This window comes from Citrus sinensis, chromosome 4 (genome assembly GCF_022201045.2).
Source record: "Citrus sinensis cultivar Valencia sweet orange chromosome 4, DVS_A1.0, whole genome shotgun sequence".
NCBI lineage: Eukaryota > Viridiplantae > Streptophyta > Magnoliopsida > Sapindales > Rutaceae > Citrus > Citrus sinensis.
Window position 1 is genome coordinate 26,971,847 of NC_068559.1, and position 21,417 is coordinate 26,993,263.

The window sequence follows — 21,417 nt, forward strand, 5'->3', positions numbered from 1 at the left end:
AAGTTGAATGCTTGACATTTTATTCGATGCCATAAATGTAATAAAAGTCTCAAAACTCTCCAATTACAAGTTCAGAAGACTAACAAGCTTAAAGGAAGTAGAAATTCATCATTTTTTTTATTCAACTAACAAAAGTAAATAAATCTCTAATTCCAGATGGAGGCACACCTCTCAACAAGTCACTCACTCTACAAAAAGTAATGACGATGAGTGAGCCGTCAACTCAATAAATAAAATCATTCTCAATACACTAGGCTTATCAAGTAGCAAAGATATTGCAAGCTTTCTTTTTTATTAAAATACATATTATAAGTCATAAATTTCATAAAACAACATATTACAACAAGATAACATAAATTCATGGTAATTAAAAACTAATAATTAATCATGGGAGCAAATCGTATAGCATATATGGAGAAGAAGAGGTTAGCTCATGTCAGATAGTGTCACATATACTCTCAATGACCAAGCCAGAAACAGAATCAAAATCAAAATAATGGACAATAGTGTCAGTTTCAAAAATCCATATAAAATAAAAAATAAAGTCAAATCTTATGAAACAAAATTTATTCAATAAGCCCTACATGTCTAGTTTACAGAAAGATAAGATTATTCTCAAAAATTGTTTTCAATGGCCATGATTTAATACAAAATATTCATGTTGTCCAGAAAATTCTATAACATGTTTCTTACAGCTAGAGTTTCAAATTAAGCATATATTCACAACAATAAAAACATAAGCAATAAAGACTCATCAATTAAGAAGCTTCTAATTAAACTAAGATCTCTAACTCTATTGCAGAAATGGAGAAGGTTGCTACGATTGATTTAGAATTTAGAACTTGTTGGAGTTGAGAGAGAAGGAAGATGAAGTGATGAACAATGAAAGAAGTGAATAAATCTATATTCCTTCTTTCAAGTCCAGGTTGTCAACCAAGCATTAACAAACACAAAGCAAGCAAATAAAAAATATAAATATACATGTAAAGCAAGCTTTAATAAAACAAATTTAATAAAATAAAAAACAAATATAAAGCAAACTTATTATAATAAGTGTAATCATGAATACAAAGCAAATTTTAATAAATTTAATAATAAATTAAAGTGAACTTTAATAAAGAAAATTTAATAAAACAACAATAAATATATAACAAGCTTAAACAAATGTAATTATGAATGTTCATAATTACATCTTTGAATAAATACAAGCCTTTATAATAAATGTAAATAATAAGGTTATTGTTATATTGGAGTTAATTTATGGTGGAATACGAACCTTAGCCACACACACGCAAAGTAATAAATAATAAAAAATTTATTATAATTTTAATTGTGTAGTTATGAAGAGATGTTCTATCTTAAAGTAGTTTCAATATAGACATACCCACATAATAAATGCGTAACAAATGTAAGTAATAATAAAAACATACATGTCTTGTGTAATTAATACATGTAACATTAGGAAATTCTTGGTAACTCTAATAAAATTAAAAAAATCTAGAATCATTCCCTAAAATTTCTTAATAAACTAATAAAAAAAAATGACACTTCTTATTTTCTCACTGACAATAATCAAGATAAAACTATGATAACACAATGATACCATACCAAGCTGAATCCAGATATTGAATCTAGTCTATAATGATCATCGAGCACTGTTATAGTACGACTGTAATACCATTGGACCCCAATAACCATAATTATTAATAAAGATAATCCGAAGGCGTTACACGGCTAGCCCTGCAACCCACTTAAAAGTCAATAATCAATCACTGATTAGTAATTATATTTATCTCATTTAAAGCCATAGATTGTTCATTCGTAACATAAAGGTCCCTTCACCAATAACAAAGTTCATTATTAACTGTCAACGCTAAAGAAACAGTTAGAAAATGGAGTAAACATTTGATACGTGTCATCAAGAAAATAATCTTTCTGCCCCAAATTCCAGAGCCCGTACTGGCAATCGGAGGGAGAGAAGAGATGGGAAAAGTTGGTTTAGCGCCAGTTATTGGGATGATGATGGCAGAGTGCGCTCAAGTTGGGCTGATGTTTGCCGGCAAAGCAGCCATGTCTGATGGGATGAGCAACCTGGTCTTCGTTTTTTACTCCAACGCATTCGCCTCTCTCGTTCTCCTCCCCGCTTCACTTCTCTTCCACAGGTTACTTATCCTTCGTTAATCTCAAAGATCAAAGCTTCTCATGTTTTAATCAATTCATCATCTCTATGCAGATCACAAATTCCTCCACTCACTTTGCCTATTCTATCTGCTTTCTTCCTACTTGGCTTTCTTGGGTATGCTAAGTTTTACTTCTTTGACCTTGTGGCTGGTTTCTTTTTGTTTGATTATAATAAATTTTCTTGCTTTTACTCATTCACATGCGGCATATACTGTGTCACAGTGTTAGTAATAATCAAAGATGTTGTTTGTTAAAGGGTTTGTTGTTTTATTTTACTTCAAGCAGTACTTCGTCTCAGTTTTTTGGCTACGCTGGGATTTACTATAGCTCACCTACACTTTCCACGGCTATGCTTAATCTTGTTCCGGGTTTTACCTTCATTCTTGCCATCATTTTCGGGTAATGTTCCCCCCTTTGCTATGATCATTTTGACTTTCTCTTGATTTTGTTCATTGGAGTCTGTTTAGGAAGTTTATGTTACTGATGCAAATTAATTGCAACCAATAATATAATCAGTTCTCTTTCTCTTCATTTGTATGAGTGTCTGATTCACTACTTCAATTGCATAATTAACTTTTGTGAGCCCCAATTATAGGCTTGCAATTACATATTAGACATACTGCTGAAATTTGCTAAGAGTGTATTCCAGTTACAAAATAATGATTATCCAGTCTGATTCGTGGATTAGAGTAGTATGCTATTTGTAATTAATCCACCATGCAAGGACAAATGGGTTCCTGTCTTTCCCTCCTTAATTATTCATTCTTTCAGACATCAATACTTGATGTGGAAAAGGTTTTGCACCCAATCAATCAGTGACTGCAGTTTGGAGTTAGCGAAGGAATTTCAAAAGAGCTGCTGATAATTAGACAGATCTAATGTTATTGCTGAAGTTGCACTATGCCTTTTAAGCTATTAACAAGGGGCTGATGAGTATGAGGTCACAGATAAGCTGAAATCGCTATGTTGGTCTTGCAGCTTAGACAATATGTCCTTAAGGGAGAAGATACTCAAGCTCTTGTTCTGATTCTGACCCAAGCTTTACCTATACTGTTCTAGAAAACCAAAATCCTCTTACTATTCTGTTAACATACCTCTTCTCCATTCCTATTTATCTTACTACACTGTGGATGTGGTACATGCCCCCTCCCAGTTTATTAAAATGAAAAATGCATGTGTGGATAATCTGCCCCAAAGAGTTATAATCAATTCAGCACTGAACTTAAAGGAACCATGATATGTGATGTCTTCCATTCCTTAAGTCTGTTGCAAGAGATTTGCTTGCTGTAGAATTAAAGTGGCAATGCAGGTGGGTCTGGCTTTTAAAGTTTCGCGGCCTTCTCCCTTCTATTGCAAATTTGGGAATGTAATAACATCGAGGAGAATTATTTGATCTGCTGCCTCAGCTGATGAAATATAATAGGTCTGTATGTGCATTAGCGCTGATGTTGAATTTGCAATTACTGTTTAGTTATGGTCATGAGACTCATGACTCAATTATTGATAGATATTGTTATCTTTGAAATACTGGCATTTAGGCATTATGGTTTCTTTCCTTAAGATGGTCTTCAAGGACATTATTTAAGGGGGGTTAGTTTTGCTACTAATTTAGTGACTTCTTCTGTGTTGCTAATAATTTAGAAACAATGACACAGCCACAAACTCTTTTACTAACAATCGTTTTACAAACTGATGCGGCATAACATGATTTGTTGAATAAAATCACCACGTGGCTCCATTAATTATTTTTATTATTCTATATTTTCATTCAAACAATCATATTGTGCCACATTAGTTTGTATAAAAATAGTTTGTGGTCATAATGTTACTCCTAATTTAGTGGATTCTTTTGTTGCCCAAAATCACATCTTTTTGTTTTTTCTTATTTGAGCTCCTCTGATAGTCATATCATCTGAAGAGTTCTTCAGCGACTGGATGGTTGAGCTACTTTTAGTTTCCTTTCTCTGTCAGACTTTTCTATCTCAAAAAGTTTTGACTCATGTTTTAATTAATGAATGTGCTAAGTATGGTAGAAAACTTTGGAACAGAAAAAGACTCCTAAGTTGCTTAGAGTGATATTTTTATTGCTACTGATGGATATAAAATGATTCAACTTGGTGATTTCAGGATGGAAAAACTAGACTGGAAAAGCTCCAGTAGCCTAGCCAAATCAGTGGGAACCATAGTGTTAATTACAGGGGCATTTATCATGGCATACTGTAAGGGACCCCACCTTCTGATGACATCTTCGCCTCCAAACTTGTCCCTTCAATTTTTCGTGCCGCAAACAAACTGGGTCATTGGTGGATTGCTCCTTGCCATTGATTGTGTGTTCACTTCAGCATGGCTCATTGTACAGGTTAGATTCTTACGAAATAGCGAGAGTGAAAACCAGTTATAAGATTGATGTCTTTTTCGTATATTTCAGGCCTCAATCCTTAAGAAATTCTCAGCTGAGCTGATCGTCGTCTTTTTTTACTGCTTCTTTGTGGCCATTCAATCTGCAATACTCTGTTTGGTTATGGAAAGAGACCTAAGTAGCTGGAGCTTAAAACCTGGTGTGAGGTTAGTTGCTGTGCTATACTCGGTAAGTAGAAGTAAAAAGAAAAAGAATGTTTTATCTACATGCTTAAATTATATTCACTTTTTGTCTTGAAACCTTAATATGGAAAATGCAGGCTGTTTTTGGCTCTGCATTCCAAGTTGGTGTTTGTACCTGGTGCCTGCACAGAACTGGGCCTGTATTTGTAGCTATGTTCAAGCCCTTGGGTATTGTAATTTCAGCTGTGGTGGGCACCATCTTCCTAGGAGAGACAGTCTACCTTGGGAGGTACATTTTTTTTTAATTTTGGGTGGTGTTTTGACTTGTATAAGAAGTTTTGTTTGAACATGTTACTGGTCAGATTTCTCTTATTTCCTGTCCTGATTTTCTCCTCCTCTTCTATTATAAGAAAGTGATCATTCCATTTTTAATGTAATGCAGATTTATTGGAGCAGCTGTAATTGTTACTGGTTTTTATTCTGTGATGTGGGGAAAAGCCAAAGAAGGGAACTCAGGTGTGGAAACTGGAGTAAGAAGCTTAGAATCAAGCAGCCAAAAGGACCCCCTCTTGCAAAACAACTTTGAAGAAACATAAAAGTTTTGCAAAAGAGAAAAAGGCCTACAGAAAAAAATTGGTAATTTTCACCATCTTTATCTGGAAAATAGAAAGAGGAAAATGTTTAGGAACATTTATCTGGAAAGCTACCTCTGTGCAGAAATTAAGGTTTGAGCTTAAAATGGACTTGGTTTTGCTTATCTTGAGGTCCAGCCCCACTGCCAATTTAGTTGTGATGGACCAGCTCTAGATAGCTTTCATCATTCATCCTTTAAAATGTTCTACCTTTATATAGACAGTCCTACAGCATTTAATCCATGACCTATGATACCACTTCAACCATATACATATTTCTTTTTATTAGAAATTATGGGTCAACATGCAGAATGTGAAGATAATTTCTGTTAATTTTTGGCGCCTCTGTTCATGAGGAGACAATTAATGCCTGTCTATCCTTTCAAGTTATTGAAGGAATGGATTATAATCTTCTCTACATGAAACATTTTTTTTTGTTTAATTTTGTTGCCAACGCATTGAAAACCTTTTGTGTAATGCTTCCTGTGAATTTGTCATACAGAAGATCATATTCGATTTATTTTATTTAAGACATTTTCAAGTTCAACTTCCGATTATTATTGTTATTGTTATTGGTAAACCTGAAGGTGGGCAAGAAGACTATCAAGAGTATGTAAATGCGAGTGACATGAAGACTTTGTTTTCAATTGTAATATTGAGTCAGGAACATGGGCGGCACCATCAAGTTTGTGACGCTGCAAAGAAAAGTTGAGCTTTGGAGTTGGTCAAAACTCAATCAATCCTGCTCTGCATGGAAAAGATTGTTGTGACAGATTAAGGAAAGTACAGCGCTAACTCCTATGACTCAAATTACTCTCTCAAGTGTAATTAAGAAAATGAAAGATTGTTTATGTATTCATATCTCATTATTCCAGACAATTTATGCGAGTTTGACTTGCAGGCACATGCGAATGGATATGCTTTATGAAGAAAACATCAAATGCATTTCTTATGAGTGAGTTTCAGTCTCTGAAAATATGATATTCAACCACTGAGCCTCTGATTCAGAACCTAAAAAACTTTGTTAGTCGGTACTGGTGTCAAAGGAGAATGCTTTAGCTGGCACATTCTATACACCATGGAGATCCAATCCTTTTCATATTCTTATTGTGAGGGTCAAAGCCTTTGCTAAGATATCACAGCAACTCCCGATGTCTGATGTCAAGTGAAAGCGCAAATTCTTCTGTAGAGTCGATGGAAAAAAACATTAAAGATAAAAATGAAAGCCTCTTGCAAGCAGTCCTTTTTGAGAATTCCAAAAGCATTTTCTGATGCTAGTGTGTGCCGGTTGCCCGTGATGTTAACTCTTTTGAGATAAACAAGTGCCATGCTCTTCTCTGTCCCCGGCATGGAGCGTGATCTACGAAGTTCAATCACCTTTGATGCATTGAGCCAGACAGAACCAGACATCACTAAATGCCACCAACCGAAAGGAGAAATTAAACAACGAAGCTAATTAATGCTCATGATCTAAGCTTAATTATAATGAATGGTTAAGATTTATCAAAAGTTAAGGATTGATCATCAATTAATTAATTAATTGACTCTTTTGCCACTGAACTTGTAACTAGTGATATAATCATATAAAAGTATGAGTTCGAGTTTTAGAAGGCTCACTGTTAACCTTCGACTAAAAGAAGATATCTATCTAAATATTAGTGAGAGAGAATTTTTAAATTAATGTATAATAGATTTTTGAACTGTACTGAAAAATGTGTGTGTATAGAGAGAAAGGGGACTGTAACAGAATCCGGTTGACAATATACGTGTAAATTGTAATAATTTGAAAAACAAAAAAAAAGTTAATTGAATATTTTCTTGGACATTAATTAATGCAACAAATTATGGGTCCAGCACACGGGGCTGTGTGTGATTCCATCTATGCACACTTCACTGTGTCCGGCATCAAGTATCAAAAAGAAAAGAAGGCTTGCGTATCAGCACTAATACAAAACAAAAGTTGAGTGGGGGGCCAAGACCTTTCAAAATAATCGATGAGGGTAGGGACATTGTTAATGTCCACCACAAATCGTCCCTCAAGAAAGTACAAAACATGCATATACTGGCCCCGCACTTAATTTAATTAGTCTTGAACATGACCAAATATAGTAAAAATATTCACGATTAAGGGCAAGGACAAATCAGATGAAAACATTCACGTCACATTATTATTAATCTCTAATTAATTGCTTAAGTTTTAATATTTTTTTACCAAACCACGTCGGCTTATTCTCCCTTTGCATAAAGATTGAGTCACTAAATCGAGTAGCTATTTCTCGTACAAAGACAAAGTAGCTTCACAACTTTCTGAAAGGCTATCTCTCTCTGTCATTCTCCAATTCTCATTGTGGAAGCTCTTAGTTGGTGCATTATTTTTTGACTGTAAATTATATCAGCAGTCAGCTAGTCATCAGCAGGCTCCTAGCTAGATCAATTCCTTCACTCATAAATATATACGAGAGAGATAGCTTGTTGTACATGCTTCATTAGACAAATTAATTAAAGAGTGAAAGATAACAGAGACACATACGATCGAATTATATATGATGGGACTAGTGAGAGGACAAATGGAGGAGGAAATGGTGCCATTTACATTGATGGTGATAATGGAAGGTTGTACAATAGGGCTTACTATATTGACCAAAACGGCCATGAATGGAGGAATGAGCCCTTTTGTTTTTATTGCCTACACAAATGCTCTTGGATCCATTCTTCTTCTTCCTTGTTCCTTCTTCTTTCATCACCGCGGGTCTGAGGCTGCGGCTGGGGGGAGGTTGTTACACAATAATCACCCCTCTTTCTCCTTTTTAATTCTTCATGTTCCATGTACAACATAACAATAAATTTAATTTAATAATATTTCATTATATTAATATAAATATCGTCGATCGTCTGCCATTAATCTTTTTAAATTAATTTTGCTTGCTGCAGAATAGAGCAGCCACTCTTCACCTTACCTCTTATGCTGCGCTTCTTCTTCTTGGGCCTAACCGGGTTTGTATATTTCATAGCCTCCCTTAATTTTGTTTCGTTTTAATTCTTTAACACTGCTACTGATGGATACATATTTCGTTCTAATTAATTACTTTCTGCCTTAATATATGTTTTTGCTGCAGGGTAGCTATTTCTCAGAACCTTGCATTCTTCGGCTTGTATTATAGTTCGCCTATCGTTGTGTGCGTGATGGGCCTTTTGATCCCTGCTATCTCCTTCTTGCTTTCGATCATCACTAGGTTTTTCTCTTTAGCTTCATTTACATACATACATACATTTCCTCTGAATTAATTATTCTTTTTCTCAAATCATCATGAGCACGGGATGATATCAACCAATTTGAGATCTTGATAACATATCTTTGTTTTGATGAATTTTTTACATGAATACACTAACTACGTACCATCTATGCATGATCCAAATCTATTTCTCTGTTGCACTATATTTATTTTAACATCACTTACTTGTATTATTTTGCTCGTATATATTAAAATCCAGATCCGAAAAAAATTCTTGCTGAACATATAAAATATCGGCACCATGGGCCATTTCTAGTGGCGTTTTAGACCACCTATTGGAACAATTTAATATTTATATATACTATATAGTTCTCCTGTTTTGGGCTTAGCTTTAATTATAGATGTCAACTTGGCTATGTGTGGACTCAATAGAGTTGAGTCCGAAGCGACCATCATAAATATATTTGGACTACCATATGATATTTGGACATGTAGAGTATGGTTGTAACTCCAATAATGATAATAATAATAACGTAAATCCCAGGACAACAAAACTAGATTGGAGAAGCTCAAGCATCCGAGTCAAAGTAATTGGCACCTTGATATCGATCATGGGGGCTATATTTGTACAGGTGTACAAAGGCCCATCCATGAGAAAAGCTGCTTCTGATGATAAACTTGAAGCAAAAATTAATCCACCACTCCTCATTTTCTACTCAACACCAGACCGTTGGGTCCTTGGTTCCACTTTGCTTGCGGCTTCTTCTTTATCTGTCTGCGTATGGAACATTATTCAGGTAAAATTATTAATTAATATCATATTTCATTGATCTTATGATCAATTCATTCTCGTTAAAATCGACCACAGAGACAAAAGCGCACTGAATTTAATTGTGTAATTCGAATTAATTTGGTCAGGTGGGAACTATCAAACAGTATCCCCAAGTGATGAAAGTGGTCTCTTTTTATAGCTTGGCTGGGACTATTCAGTGTTCAATTTTCTCGCTGATTATGGAGAGAAACATCAATGCTTGGAAATTAAAGCTAAACATGGAGCTTCTCCTCATTATTATAACAGTAAGTGATTCAAATATAATTACCAAAATTAAACCAATCACTCCAAAGATATTAGTGTGAGCACCTCTTTTTTTTTTTTTTTAAATATGAACATGTTATTAAGTCATGTGGTTTAATAGCATTAAAATCTAAATCTATTAAACTACACAGCTTAAAATGTGTCCGAATAAATTAAAAAAAAAGGACGCCTATATTAGAAAATGGCTATATATAGATAATATGAACTTAATTAATTCCCTTATTTTTAAAGACACATATGGTTTGTTAATCGTTACAGGCAATTTTTGGGAGTGTCATTCGTAGCACCGTCCATGTCTCGTGTGCCGAAATGAAAGGCCATCTTTACGTGCCCATGTTCAAACCATTTGGAATTGTTTTTGCCACAGCTTTCGGTTTAACCTTCTTTACAAATTCTCTCCATTATGGAAGGTAATACTTAATATAGCATATCGTTTATAATTTATCAAGCAGATGACATGTCAGAAAATGTTATATATGAACCAAACGGTTGTGGCTCAGTTGGCGGCGCAGGCTGGGTAAGTGGGAAGAGCTCTCGGGTTCGATCCTCACTAAACACACCATTTGGGAGGGGTAAAGAGCCTTAACTGTGACTACACCCCGAATCCGAATTAGTCGGGGCCCAATGCGGTCGCCGGAAATCGGATGGTTTAAACCAAAAAAAAAAAGAAAATGTTATATATGGAACGAGTATACATATATTTTCAGCACATATATAACATGTTGTATTATTTACTGAATGAATTATTTAAATAAAATAAAATTAAGTTTAATTCTTTCATAATTTAAAAAAATTACTAAAGATAGCCATATACATAATGGCTCAACTAATCCGGATTCGAGGTGTAGTCACAGTTAAGACTCTTTACCCCTTCCAAATGGTGTGTTTAGTGGGGATCAAACCCGAGAGTTCTTCCCACAAACTCAGCCTGCGCTGTCAACTGAGCCACAACCATTTGGCACATGATGGTTATTCTTAATCTTGTTGGGTGTCAAACAAATTAATCCCTCCAATTAACAGATGAAGTGAAATGCATGCATGTACAGTGTGATAGGAGCAGTTATAACCGGAATGGGCTACTATACTGTAACGTGGGGAAATATCAGAGAGGATGAATTACTGCGTAAAGGCCATAATTCTAAAGATGCTGCTGACGATCAAAAGGTCCCTCTCTTGCAAGAAGATTCGCAAGTCTGAAGAAGCTCTCTGCAATTTGAACATGCTCAAAGCAAAACTTTATTCAAGCTGCTTTTTCGAGTAAGTATAAAATTCGATCTGCTACATATATATATTAAAATTTTGACATGCACCAGAATTTATTAAATAATCTAATACGTTCCTTAACTATTATTGATTAGCTTGTTTTTTCACTTTCTAGTTGGCTTGAGTTGAGGGAGATTCATCAAGCCCTGTTGTATGATACGGAAGAAACATGCGTACCACCTGTGTATCGACCAAAAATTTTAGAGTTTGGGAAGATTGGTGTGTTCAATTGTAGATATTTGGGTGAGAGAAATGAAAGAATAACATTGAAGGATTTTGCAGCAGGTTTTTTTGGTTTGTGCAAGGTCCTCTTGATGTACATATTTTAATCTTTGTGAATTGTGATTGAATGAAATTTTTCTCTTTTTTTTTTTCTCTCTCTCTCTCTCAGCTAGCTGTTACTTGCTACGTACAACCGCTCTGCCAAACACCTTAGAATTTTAACAGAGGATGAATTAGAAATTTTGAACTCAAATTTTCATTTTGATATGTGATTTGTCTCTCATTAGGTAGAAGATAAATTTTTGTAAGTTTTAAGTGAAGTATCACACAATCTCACTATTTATTAAATCAACGTCACATATATATATATAAAGCTGGGACTACAAGAGGTGATGTGACATCACCATTTCTCATATTTGTATATTCTCTATTATCTAACAAATAGAGAAATTTTCTTTCAAATTTGGCTTTTCATCTTCTCATAATTAATTTGACTGTTATTACACAATCGATATGTAACAGTTTATCAAAAGACTCATTATTTTCTCTAATTGAAACCTTCTTGATCATAAATTAAGCAATAATTTATAAACATTTTTAATCACTCTTCTCCTCTACCTCACCTTAATTTATAAATAGCAACAAAAAATATGATATCCCACATAAACACAACATAAAAGAACAGAAAATAGCAATGGCTCTAAAACATGTGTTTTTCATTTTGGCCCTCACTTGCCTGATCATGGCAAATATTACAAATGCAACCAGCATGAGTGATCGCCTCAACAATAATATGAAACCATGCTACGATCTTGCAACAAGACTTGAAGCTAGTGGAGGCCTAACGGAGTGCTGGACCACGTTAATGGAGCTGAAATCATACTCAAATGAGATCGTTATATTCTTCTTTAATAGCTAGGCTGATATTAGCCCTGACTGTTGCCACGCCATTGATATCATCACCTATAATTGCTGGCTTGCAATGCTCACCTCTCTCGGATTCACTGCTGAAGAAGGAAACATACTGAGAGGCTATTGTGATACATTTTCTGCTCCTTCTCCAGGTGGCCTTGCGGTGATATATCAACCTCAAATTTCCAAGGTTTTGACTTAGACAAGGTGCATTTATGGCACTTCTATTTCTACCGTGTTAATTTAGCTGATGCAATTTTAATAATTAAAAAAGTTTTTTTGATTTTAGCTTTACTTTATTTTTTTCATCTTTTTTGGAAGTCTTGCCTCTTAATCAAATAGAATAAATCATTAAAAGTAGAATGAGGAAAAAAAGAGAATAATAAATTCTTTTTTCAAAGTTGCGTGAAGTGCGATTCTATTTCCTAGTTTTAAGATAAAATTTAAGATATTTAATATTATTTATTTATAATTTTCAACTATTTATATTGATACCAATATTATAAATCTATAAAACACTCCTCCACTCTTAGTCTCCAACAACCATGTTATGTATATATATATATTTGGTTGTTTCTTTCGTGGTTGAAAGTTTTCATATAAATTTATAAAATGTGAAAGTCTTGAGTGATACTGATATCATGCCACCATATCGTCACCTTACCATCCAATTGGATGACACCACATATACACTTATCACTAAATTTAAAATAACCATAGTACATTACGTATATGCATGTGGTGGTATGTAATTAGATGATGATGTGATGATGTGGTGGAGTCCCTACCATCTAAGACTTTCTCAACTTCTATTGAGGCCACAACACTCACAAAATTTTGGTCAAATACTATGTTTTTAAGTCCCTCAAATTAGTACGAATGAGCATTTGGTCCAATAGGAGAAGTTTTGCACTTATAATATTGAGTGTAAGGATTCGAGCCTCCATCAGAGCATTATGGAAGTTAGTTTCAGTACTCTCTCAATTATCAACTAATTGAGTGAAGATAATTTCTCTCTTACGAAATGTGAGTGGAGCATTATATTATTTGATACAATTGTAAATATTGTAATTGTAATATCTGATGTATTGTAATTGTAATGTCTGATGTAATATCAGTAACAATCTGTATATAACAGAATTAAAAAAAAAAAGTCCTTCAAATTTGTAAAATAATTTCTCATTTACTTATTTCAATAATTTCTTTATTATTTAGACGAGTGAAGTTGCATAAGACCCCTCATCATAATTTATCATTTATTTATTAAAAAAAATCTAAGAAAGTTAGGTTAGAGGGGGTCAACGGTTTGCCGTTGCCACAAGCCGGTGGGTTAAATTTATAGCCAGCACAAATGCAGAAGGTAGCCCAAGGATTTAATGCGATGTCTAATGTTGTAAATGATTCTGTGTAAAATTAAACTACTGCACGATATCTATAATAAAATGATTCTGTGTAAAATTAAAGTGCTGGTTCCATAATTTCTATGCCTTTGACGAATTTTTGCATCTCGCCACACTGTCTTTTGGGGAAATAGAAAAGCTCGGTAATTGAAGTGATATGTATTGGAAAAAAAACAAAAGAAAAAAATATTATGTTAATTTCCCACTTCCAGAGGCAATTCCTCGGATACCATAATATTTCTATAAAGAGAAATCATGTAAATAACAGATTAGTCGATAGCTTGTAATTTTCGCGTGGTAAAAATTAATACAAGCTTTTATGATAAATGTAAATAATAAGGTTATGGTTATGTTGGAGTTGATGTATGATGGAGTACGAATCTCAGTCACACACGCAAAGTGATAAATAATAAAAAAAAAATTATAACTTTAATCGTGTGATTATAAAAAAATATTATACCTTAGAGCAGTTCCAATATAATCGAACCCAAATAATAAATACGTAACAAATGTAAGTAATAATACAAGCACACATGTCTTATGTAATTAATAAATGTAATATTAGGAAATTCTTAGTAACTCTAACAAATTAAAAAAGCCTAAAATCAATCCCCAAAATCCCTTAATAACCCAATCAAAAGAAATGACACTTCTTATTTTCTTACTAACAATGACCATAACTATTAATAAAGAGAATCCGACGGGTTACACAGCTAGCCCTGCAACCTACTTAAAAGTCAATGATCAATCCTTGATTAGTAATTATATTTACGTACAAGAATGAATATCAACATGCAGCTGATAGGACTAGCAAAGTCAGTGAGTTGGATGTCAAACTTTTCAAGATTCAATAATTTAGAGCAGGTGATAATGCAAGCATGATGATCTTCATTCTTCTACATAAAAGATTTCTTTATCTTACATTTAATGTAAGATACATCCCCTCACAAATTGAGCTGGACACTAGGGCGGCAAAGCTATCGACTGATTCAAGTATTGATGTCTGGATTAATACACCGAAAAAAAATAATAATTTGATTTCTTCTTCCGTTGAATATACCTTCCCATGCAGTATCTGTTTAGATGACTACTTGATTCGCTACAGAATTTCAAAGTATCTACCTACAGAAAAGAATATGATGATGGCTTAGAATATCGAGTAAACATTTGATACGTGTCATCAAGAAAGTAATCTTTCTGCCCCAAATTCCAGAGCCCGTACTGGCAATCGGAGCGAGAGAAGAGATGGGAAAAGTTGGTTTAGCGCCAGTTATTGGGATGGTGATGGCAGAGTGCGCTCAAGTTGGGCTGATGTTTGCCGGCAAAGCAGCCATGTCTGATGGGATGAGCAACCTGGTCTTCGTTTTTTACTCCAAAGCATTCGCCTCTCTCGTTCTCCTCCCCGCTTCACTTCTCTTCCACAGGTTACTTACCCTTCGTTAATCTCAAATATCAAAGCTTCTCATGTTTTAATCAATTCATCATCTCTATGCAGATCACGAATTCCTCCACTCACTTTGCCTATTCTATCTGCTTTCTTCCTACTTGGCTTTCTAGGGTATGCTAAGTTTTACTTCTTTGACCTTGTGGTTGGTTTCTTTTTGTTTGATTATAATAAATTTTCTTGCTTTTACTCATTCACATACAGCAAGAAAATTAATAATCAAAGATGTTGTTTGTTAAAGGGTTTGTTGTTTTATTTTACTTCAAGCAGTACTTCGTCTCAGTTTTTTGGTAACGCTGGGATTTACTATAGCTCACCTACACTTTCCACCGCTATGCTTAATCTTGTTCCGGGTTTTACCTTCATTCTTGCCATCATTTTCAGGTAATGCTCCCCCCTTTGCTATGATCATTTTGACTTTCTTTTGATTTTGTTCATTGGAGTCCGTTTGGGAAGTTTATGTTACTGATGCTAATTAATTGCAACCAATAATATAATCAGTTCTCTTTCTCTTCATTTGTATGAGTGTCTGATTCCGTACTTAAATTGCATAATTAAGTTTTGTGAGTCCCAATTACAGGCTTGCAATTACATAATAGGCATACTGCTGAAAATTTGCTAAGAGTGTATTCCAGTTACAAAATAATGATTATCCAGTCTGATTCCTGGATTAGGTAGTAAGCTATTTGTAATTAATCCACCATGCAGGGACAGATAGGTTCCTGTCTTTCCCTCCTTAATTATTCATTCCTTCAGACATCAATACTTGATCTGGAACCCACTCAATCAGTGACTGCAGTTTAGAGTTAGAGAAGGAATTTCAAAAGAGCTGCTGAAAATTAGACAGATTTAATGTTATTGCTGAAGTGGCAGTATGCCTTTTAAGCTATTAACAAGGAGCTGATGAGTATGAGGTCACAGATAAGCTGAAATCACTATGTTGGTCTTGCAGCTCAGACAATATGCCCTTAAGGGAGAAGATACTCAAAGCTCTTGTTCTGATTCTGACCCAAGCTTTACCTACAATGTTCTAGAACATCAAAATCCTCCAACTATTCTGTTAACACACCTCTTCTCCGTTCCTGTTTATCTTACTACACTGTGGATGTGGTACATGCCCCCTCCCAGTTTATTAAAATGAAAAATGCATGTGTGGATAATCTGCACCAAAGAGTTATAATCAATTCGGCACTGAACTTAAAGGAACCATGATATGTGATGTCTTCCATTCCTTAAGTCTGTTGCAAGAGATTTGCTTGCTGTAGAATTAAAGTGGCAATGCAGGTGGGTCTGGCTTTTAAAGTTTCGCGGCCTTCTCCCTTCTATTGCAAATTTGGGAATGTAATAACATCGAGGAGAATTATTTGATCTGCAGCCTCGGCTGATGAAATATAATAGGTCTGTCTGTGCATTAGAGGCTGACGTTGACTTTGTAATTACTATTTAGTTATGGTCATGAGACTCATGACTGAATTATTGATAATTGATTGGTGCCAACTCGGCTGATATTGTTGTCTTCAAAATACTGGCTTGTAGGCATTATAGTTTCTTTCCTTAAGATGGACTTAAAGGATATTATTTAAGAGGAGTTAGTTTTGCGTTGCTAATAATTTAGTGACTTCTTCTGTGTTGCTAATAATTTAGAAACAATGACACAACTACAAACTCTTTTACCATCAATTTTTTTACAAATTGATGCAGCATAACATGATTCGTTGAATAAAATCACCACATGGCCTACATTAATTATTTTTATTATTCTATATTTTCATTCAAACAGTCATGTAGTGCCACATTAATTTGTACAAAAATAGTTTGTGGTCATAATGTTACTCCTAATTTAGTGGATTCTTTTGTTGCCCAAAATCACATCTTTTGGCGTTTTCTCATTTGAGCTCCTCTGATAGTCATATCATCTGAAGAGTTCTTCAGTGACTGGATGGTTGAGCTCCTTTTAGTTTCCTTTCTCGGTCAGACTTTTCTATCTCAAAAAGTTTTAACTCATGTTTTAATTAATGAATGTGCTAAGCATATGGTAGAAAACTTTGGAAGAGTAACAGACTCCTAAGTTGCGTAGAGTGATATTTTTATTGCTACCGATGGATATAAAATGATTCAACTTGGTGATTTCAGGATGGAAAAACTAGATTGGAGAAGCTCCAGTAGCCTGGCCAAATCAGTGGGAACCATTGTGTTAATTACAGGGGCATTTATCATGACATACTATAAAGGAACCCACCTTCTGATGACATCTTTGCCACCAAACTTGTCCCTTCAATTTTTCGTGCCGCAAACAAACTGGGTCGTTGGTGGATTGCTCCTTGCCGTAGATTGTGTGTTCACTTCAGCATGGCTTATTGTACAGGTTAGATTCTTAAGAAATAGCAAGAGTGAGAACCAGTTATAAGATTGACTTATTTTTCGTACATTTCAGGCTTCAATCCTTAAGAAATTCTCAGCTGAGTTCATCGTAGTCTTTTTTTACTGCTTCTTTGTGGCCATTCAATCTGCAATATTCTGTTTGGTTATGGAAAGAGACCTAAGCAGCTGGAGCTTAAAACCTGGTGTGAGGTTAGTTGCTGTGCTATACTCGGTAAGTAGAAGTAAGAAGAAAAAGCATGTTTGTGTACATGCTTAAATTATATTCACTTTTTGTCTTGAAACCTTAATATGGAAAATGCAGGCTGTTTTTGGCTCTGCATTCCAAGTTGGTGTTTGTACCTGGTGCCTGCACAGGACTGGGCCTGTATTTGTAGCTATGTTCAAGCCCTTGGGTGTTATAATTTCAGCTGCGGTTGGCACCATCTTCCTAGGAGAGACGGTCTATCTTGGGAGGTACCTTTTTTTAATTTTGGGTGGTGTTTTGACTTGTATAAGAAGTTTTGTTTGATCATGTTACTGGTCAGATTTCTCTTATTTCCTGTCCTGATTTTCTCCTCCTCTTCTATTATAAGAAAGTGACCATTCCATTTTTAATGTAATGCAGATTTATTGGAGCAGCTGTAATTGTTACTGGTTTTTATTCTGTGATGTGGGGAAAAGCCAAAGAAGGGAACTCAGGTGTGGAAACTGGAGTAAGAAGCTTAGAATCAAGCAGCCAAAAGGACCCCCTCTTGCAAAACAACTTTGAAGAAACATAAAAGTTTTGCAAAAGAGAAAAAGGCCTACAGAAAAAAATTGGTAATTTTTACCATCTTTATCTGGAAAATAGAAAGAGGAAAATGTTTAGAAACATTTATCTGGAAAGCTACCTCTGTGCAGAAATTAAGGTTTGAGCTTAAAATGGACTTGGTTTTGCTTATCTTGAGGTCCAGCCCCACTGCCAATTTAGTTGTGATGGACCAGCTCTAAATAGCTTTCATCATTCATCCTTTAAAATGTTCTACCTTTATACAGATAGTCCTAGAAGCATTTAATCCATGACCTATGATACCACTTCAACCATATACGTATTTCTTTTTGTTAGAAATTATGGGTCAACATGCAGAATGTGAAGATAATTTCTGTGAATTTTTGGTGCCTCTGTTCATGAGGAGACAATTAATGCCTGTCTATCCTTTCAAGTTATTGAAGGAATGAATTATAATCTTCTCTACTCAAAACATTTTTTTCTTTTTCTTGTTCTTTTTTGGTTTAATTTTGTTGTCAACTCATTGAAAAGCTTTTGTATAATGCTTCATGTGAATTTGTCGTACAGAAGATCATGTTCGATTTATTTTATTTAAGACATTTTCAAGTTCAACTTCCAATTATTATTGTTGTTGTTATTGGTAAACCTGAAGGTGGGGAAGAAGACTATCAAGAGTATGTAAATGCGAGTGACATGAAGACTTTGTTTTCAATTGTAATATTGAGTCAGGAACATGGGCGGCACCATCGAGTATGTGAGCTGCAAAGAAAAGTTGAGCTTTGGAGTTAGTCAAAACTCAATCCGTCCTGCTCTGCATGGAAAAGATTGTTGTGACAGATTAAGGAAAGTACAGCGCTAACTCCTATGACTCCAATTACTCTCTCAAGTGTAATTAAGAAAATGAAAGATTGTTTATGTATTCATATCTCATTGTTCCAGACAATTTATGCGAGTTTGACTTGCAGGCACATGCGAATGGATATGCTTTATGAAGAAAAATCAAATGCATTTCTTATGAGTGAGTTTCAGTCTCTGAAAAGATGATATTCAACCACTGAGCCTCTGATTCAGAACCTAAAAAAATTTGTTAGGCGGTACCGATGTCTGAGGAGAATGCTATAGCCGGCACATTCTATGCATATGGAGATTCAATCCTTTTCATATTCTTATTGTGACAGTCAAAGCCTTTGCTAAGATATCACAGAGACTTCTGATATCTGATGTCTGAGTGAAAACGCAAATTCTTCTGAAGAGTCAATGGAAAAAACATTAAAGATAAAAATGAAAGCCTCCTGCAAGTAGTCCGTTTTGAGAATTCTAAAAGCATTTTCTGATGCTAGTGTGTGCTGGTTGCCTCTGATGTCAACTCTTTTGAGATAAACAAGTGCCATCTGTCGGCTGCAGTTTCCTTTTGAGATAAACAAGTGCTCGTCTCTGTCCCTGGCATGGAGCACACTTTACAGTGTTCGGTATCAAGTATCAAAAAGAAGGCTTGCGTATTCAGCACTAATACAAAACGTAAGTTCGGGGGGGGGGTTGGGGAAGACCTTTCAAAATAATCGCTGATTCTAGGGACATTGTTAATGTCCCCAGTATGAGTCCGAAGCGACCATCATAAATATATTTGGACTACCATATGATATTTGGACATGTAGAGTATGGTTGCAACTCCAATAATGATAATAATAACGTAAATCCCAGGACAACAAAACTAGATTGTAGAAGCTCACGCATCCTAGTCAAAGTAATTGGCACCTTAATATCGATCATGGGGGCAATATTTGTGCAGGTCTACAGAGGCCCATTCATAAGAAAAGCTGCTTCTGATGATAAACTTGAAGCGAAAATTAATCCACCACTCTTCATTTTCTACTCAACACCAGACCGTTGGGTCCTTGGTTGCACTTTGCTTGCCCCTTCTTCTTTATCTGTCTGCGTATGGAACATTATTCAGGTAAAATAATTAATTAATATTATATTTCATTGATTTTATGATCAATTCACTCTTAATTAACCTCTCAGATCAAGCCCTTATTTTTTTTTTTAAATATGAACACGTCATTAAACCGTACAACTTAATAAAGTTATTTTGGATACACTATAAAGTCATGTGGTCTAATAATATTAAAATCTAAATTTGTTAAACTACACAGTTTAAAATGTGTCCGAATAAAAAAATATGAGGATGCCTGTATTAAAAAATGACTACATATATATAAACCTAATTAATTCCCTTGTTTTTAATCGTTACAGGCAATTTTTGGGAGTGTCATTCGTTGCACCGTCCATGTCTCGTGTGCCGAAATGAAAGGCCATCTTTACGTGCCCATGTTCAAACCATTTGGAATTGTTTTTGCCACAGCTTTCGGTTTAACCTTCTTTACAAATTCTCTCCATTATGGAAGGTAATACTTAATATAGCATATCGTTTATAATTTATCAAGCAGATGACATGTCAGAAAATGTTATATATGGAACACGAGTATACATATATTTTCAGCACATATATAACATGTTGTATTATTTACTGAATGAATTATTTAAATAAAATAAAATTAAGTTTAATTCTTTCATAATTTAAAAAAATTACTAAAGATAGCCATATACATAATGGTTATTCTTTTTTTTTTTTTGTAAACCATCCGGTGTCCTGCGACCGCATTGGGCCTCAACTAATCCGGATTCGAGGTGTAGTCACAGTTAAGACTCTTTACTCCTTCCAAATGGTGTGTTTAGTGGGGATCAAACCCGAGAGTTCTTCCCACAAACTCAGCCTGCGCTGTCAACTGAGCCACAATCATTTGGCACATGATGGTTATTCTTAATCTTGTTGGGTGTCAAACAAATTAATCCCTCCAATTAACAGATGAAGTGAAATGCATGCATGTACAGTGTGATAGGAGCAGTTATAACCGGAATGGGCTACTATACTGTAACGTGGGGAAATATCAGAGAGGATGAATTACTGCGTAAAGGCCATAATTCTAAAGATGCTGCTGACGATCAAAAGGTCCCTCTCTTGCAAGAAGATTCGCAAGTCTGAAGAAGCTCTCTGCAATTTGAACATGCTCAAAGCAAAACTTTATTCAAGCTGCCTTTTCGAGTAAGTATAAAATTCGATCTGCCACACACACACACATATATATATATATTAAAATTTTGACATGCACCAGAATTTATTAACTAATCTAATACGTTCCTTAACTATTATGAATTATCTTTTTTTTTTTTAACTTTCTAGTTGGCTTGAGTTGAGGGAGAGTCATCAAGCCCTGTTGTATGATATAGAAGAAACATGCGTGCTACCTGTGTATTGACAAAAAAATTTAGAGTTTGGGAAGATTGGAGTGTTCAATTGTAGAT

The 21,417-nt window shown here is 34.8% G+C and overlaps 3 protein-coding genes across 7 annotated transcripts; all 3 read left to right on the forward strand.

Moving 5' to 3' along the window:
- The first annotated feature begins 1,830 nt into the window (after positions 1–1,830).
- LOC102624902 (WAT1-related protein At3g28050-like) lies at positions 1,831–19,076 on the forward strand. 4 transcript variants are annotated; one of them, XM_052439558.1, is made up of 8 exons: positions 1,831–2,162; positions 2,234–2,296; positions 2,467–2,580; positions 4,309–4,540; positions 4,610–4,768; positions 4,860–5,011; positions 5,165–5,358; positions 18,707–19,076. In XM_052439558.1, the coding sequence occupies exons 1-7, from the start codon at positions 1,984–1,986 to the stop codon at positions 5,316–5,318; spliced, it is 1,053 nt and encodes a 350-aa protein (XP_052295518.1). In that variant the 5' UTR covers positions 1,831–1,983; the 3' UTR covers positions 5,319–5,358; positions 18,707–19,076. The 4 variants fall into 4 exon arrangements, with proteins under 4 accessions (XP_052295518.1, XP_024956946.1, XP_024956947.1 ...); XM_006483735.4 differs by lacking the exon at positions 18,707–19,076 and adding an exon at positions 5,942–6,258 and having other exon boundaries at positions 1,833–2,162; XM_025101178.2 differs by lacking the exons at positions 2,467–2,580; positions 18,707–19,076 and adding an exon at positions 5,942–6,258.
- LOC102625280 (WAT1-related protein At1g70260-like) lies at positions 7,642–21,275 on the forward strand. Of its 2 annotated transcripts, XR_008054117.1 has the most exons (8): positions 7,642–8,127; positions 8,286–8,348; positions 8,471–8,587; positions 9,132–9,384; positions 9,506–9,664; positions 9,942–10,093; positions 10,730–10,940; positions 11,062–11,346. XR_008054117.1 is itself a non-coding variant. In XM_052439557.1 (7 exons), the coding sequence occupies exons 1-7, from the start codon at positions 7,898–7,900 to the stop codon at positions 21,095–21,097; spliced, it is 1,125 nt and encodes a 374-aa protein (XP_052295517.1). In that variant the 5' UTR covers positions 7,642–7,897; the 3' UTR covers positions 21,098–21,275. The 2 variants fall into 2 exon arrangements, 1 of the variants encoding a protein (XP_052295517.1); XM_052439557.1 differs by lacking the exons at positions 10,730–10,940; positions 11,062–11,346 and adding an exon at positions 20,947–21,275.
- Positions 14,288–18,225, forward strand: LOC102625550 (WAT1-related protein At3g28050-like). Its single transcript, XM_006483737.4, has 7 exons — positions 14,288–14,904; positions 14,976–15,038; positions 15,195–15,308; positions 17,058–17,289; positions 17,359–17,517; positions 17,608–17,759; positions 17,911–18,225. The coding sequence occupies exons 1-7, from the start codon at positions 14,726–14,728 to the stop codon at positions 18,062–18,064; spliced, it is 1,053 nt and encodes a 350-aa protein (XP_006483800.1). The 5' UTR covers positions 14,288–14,725; the 3' UTR covers positions 18,065–18,225.
- Positions 21,276–21,417: the final 142 nt, after the last annotated feature.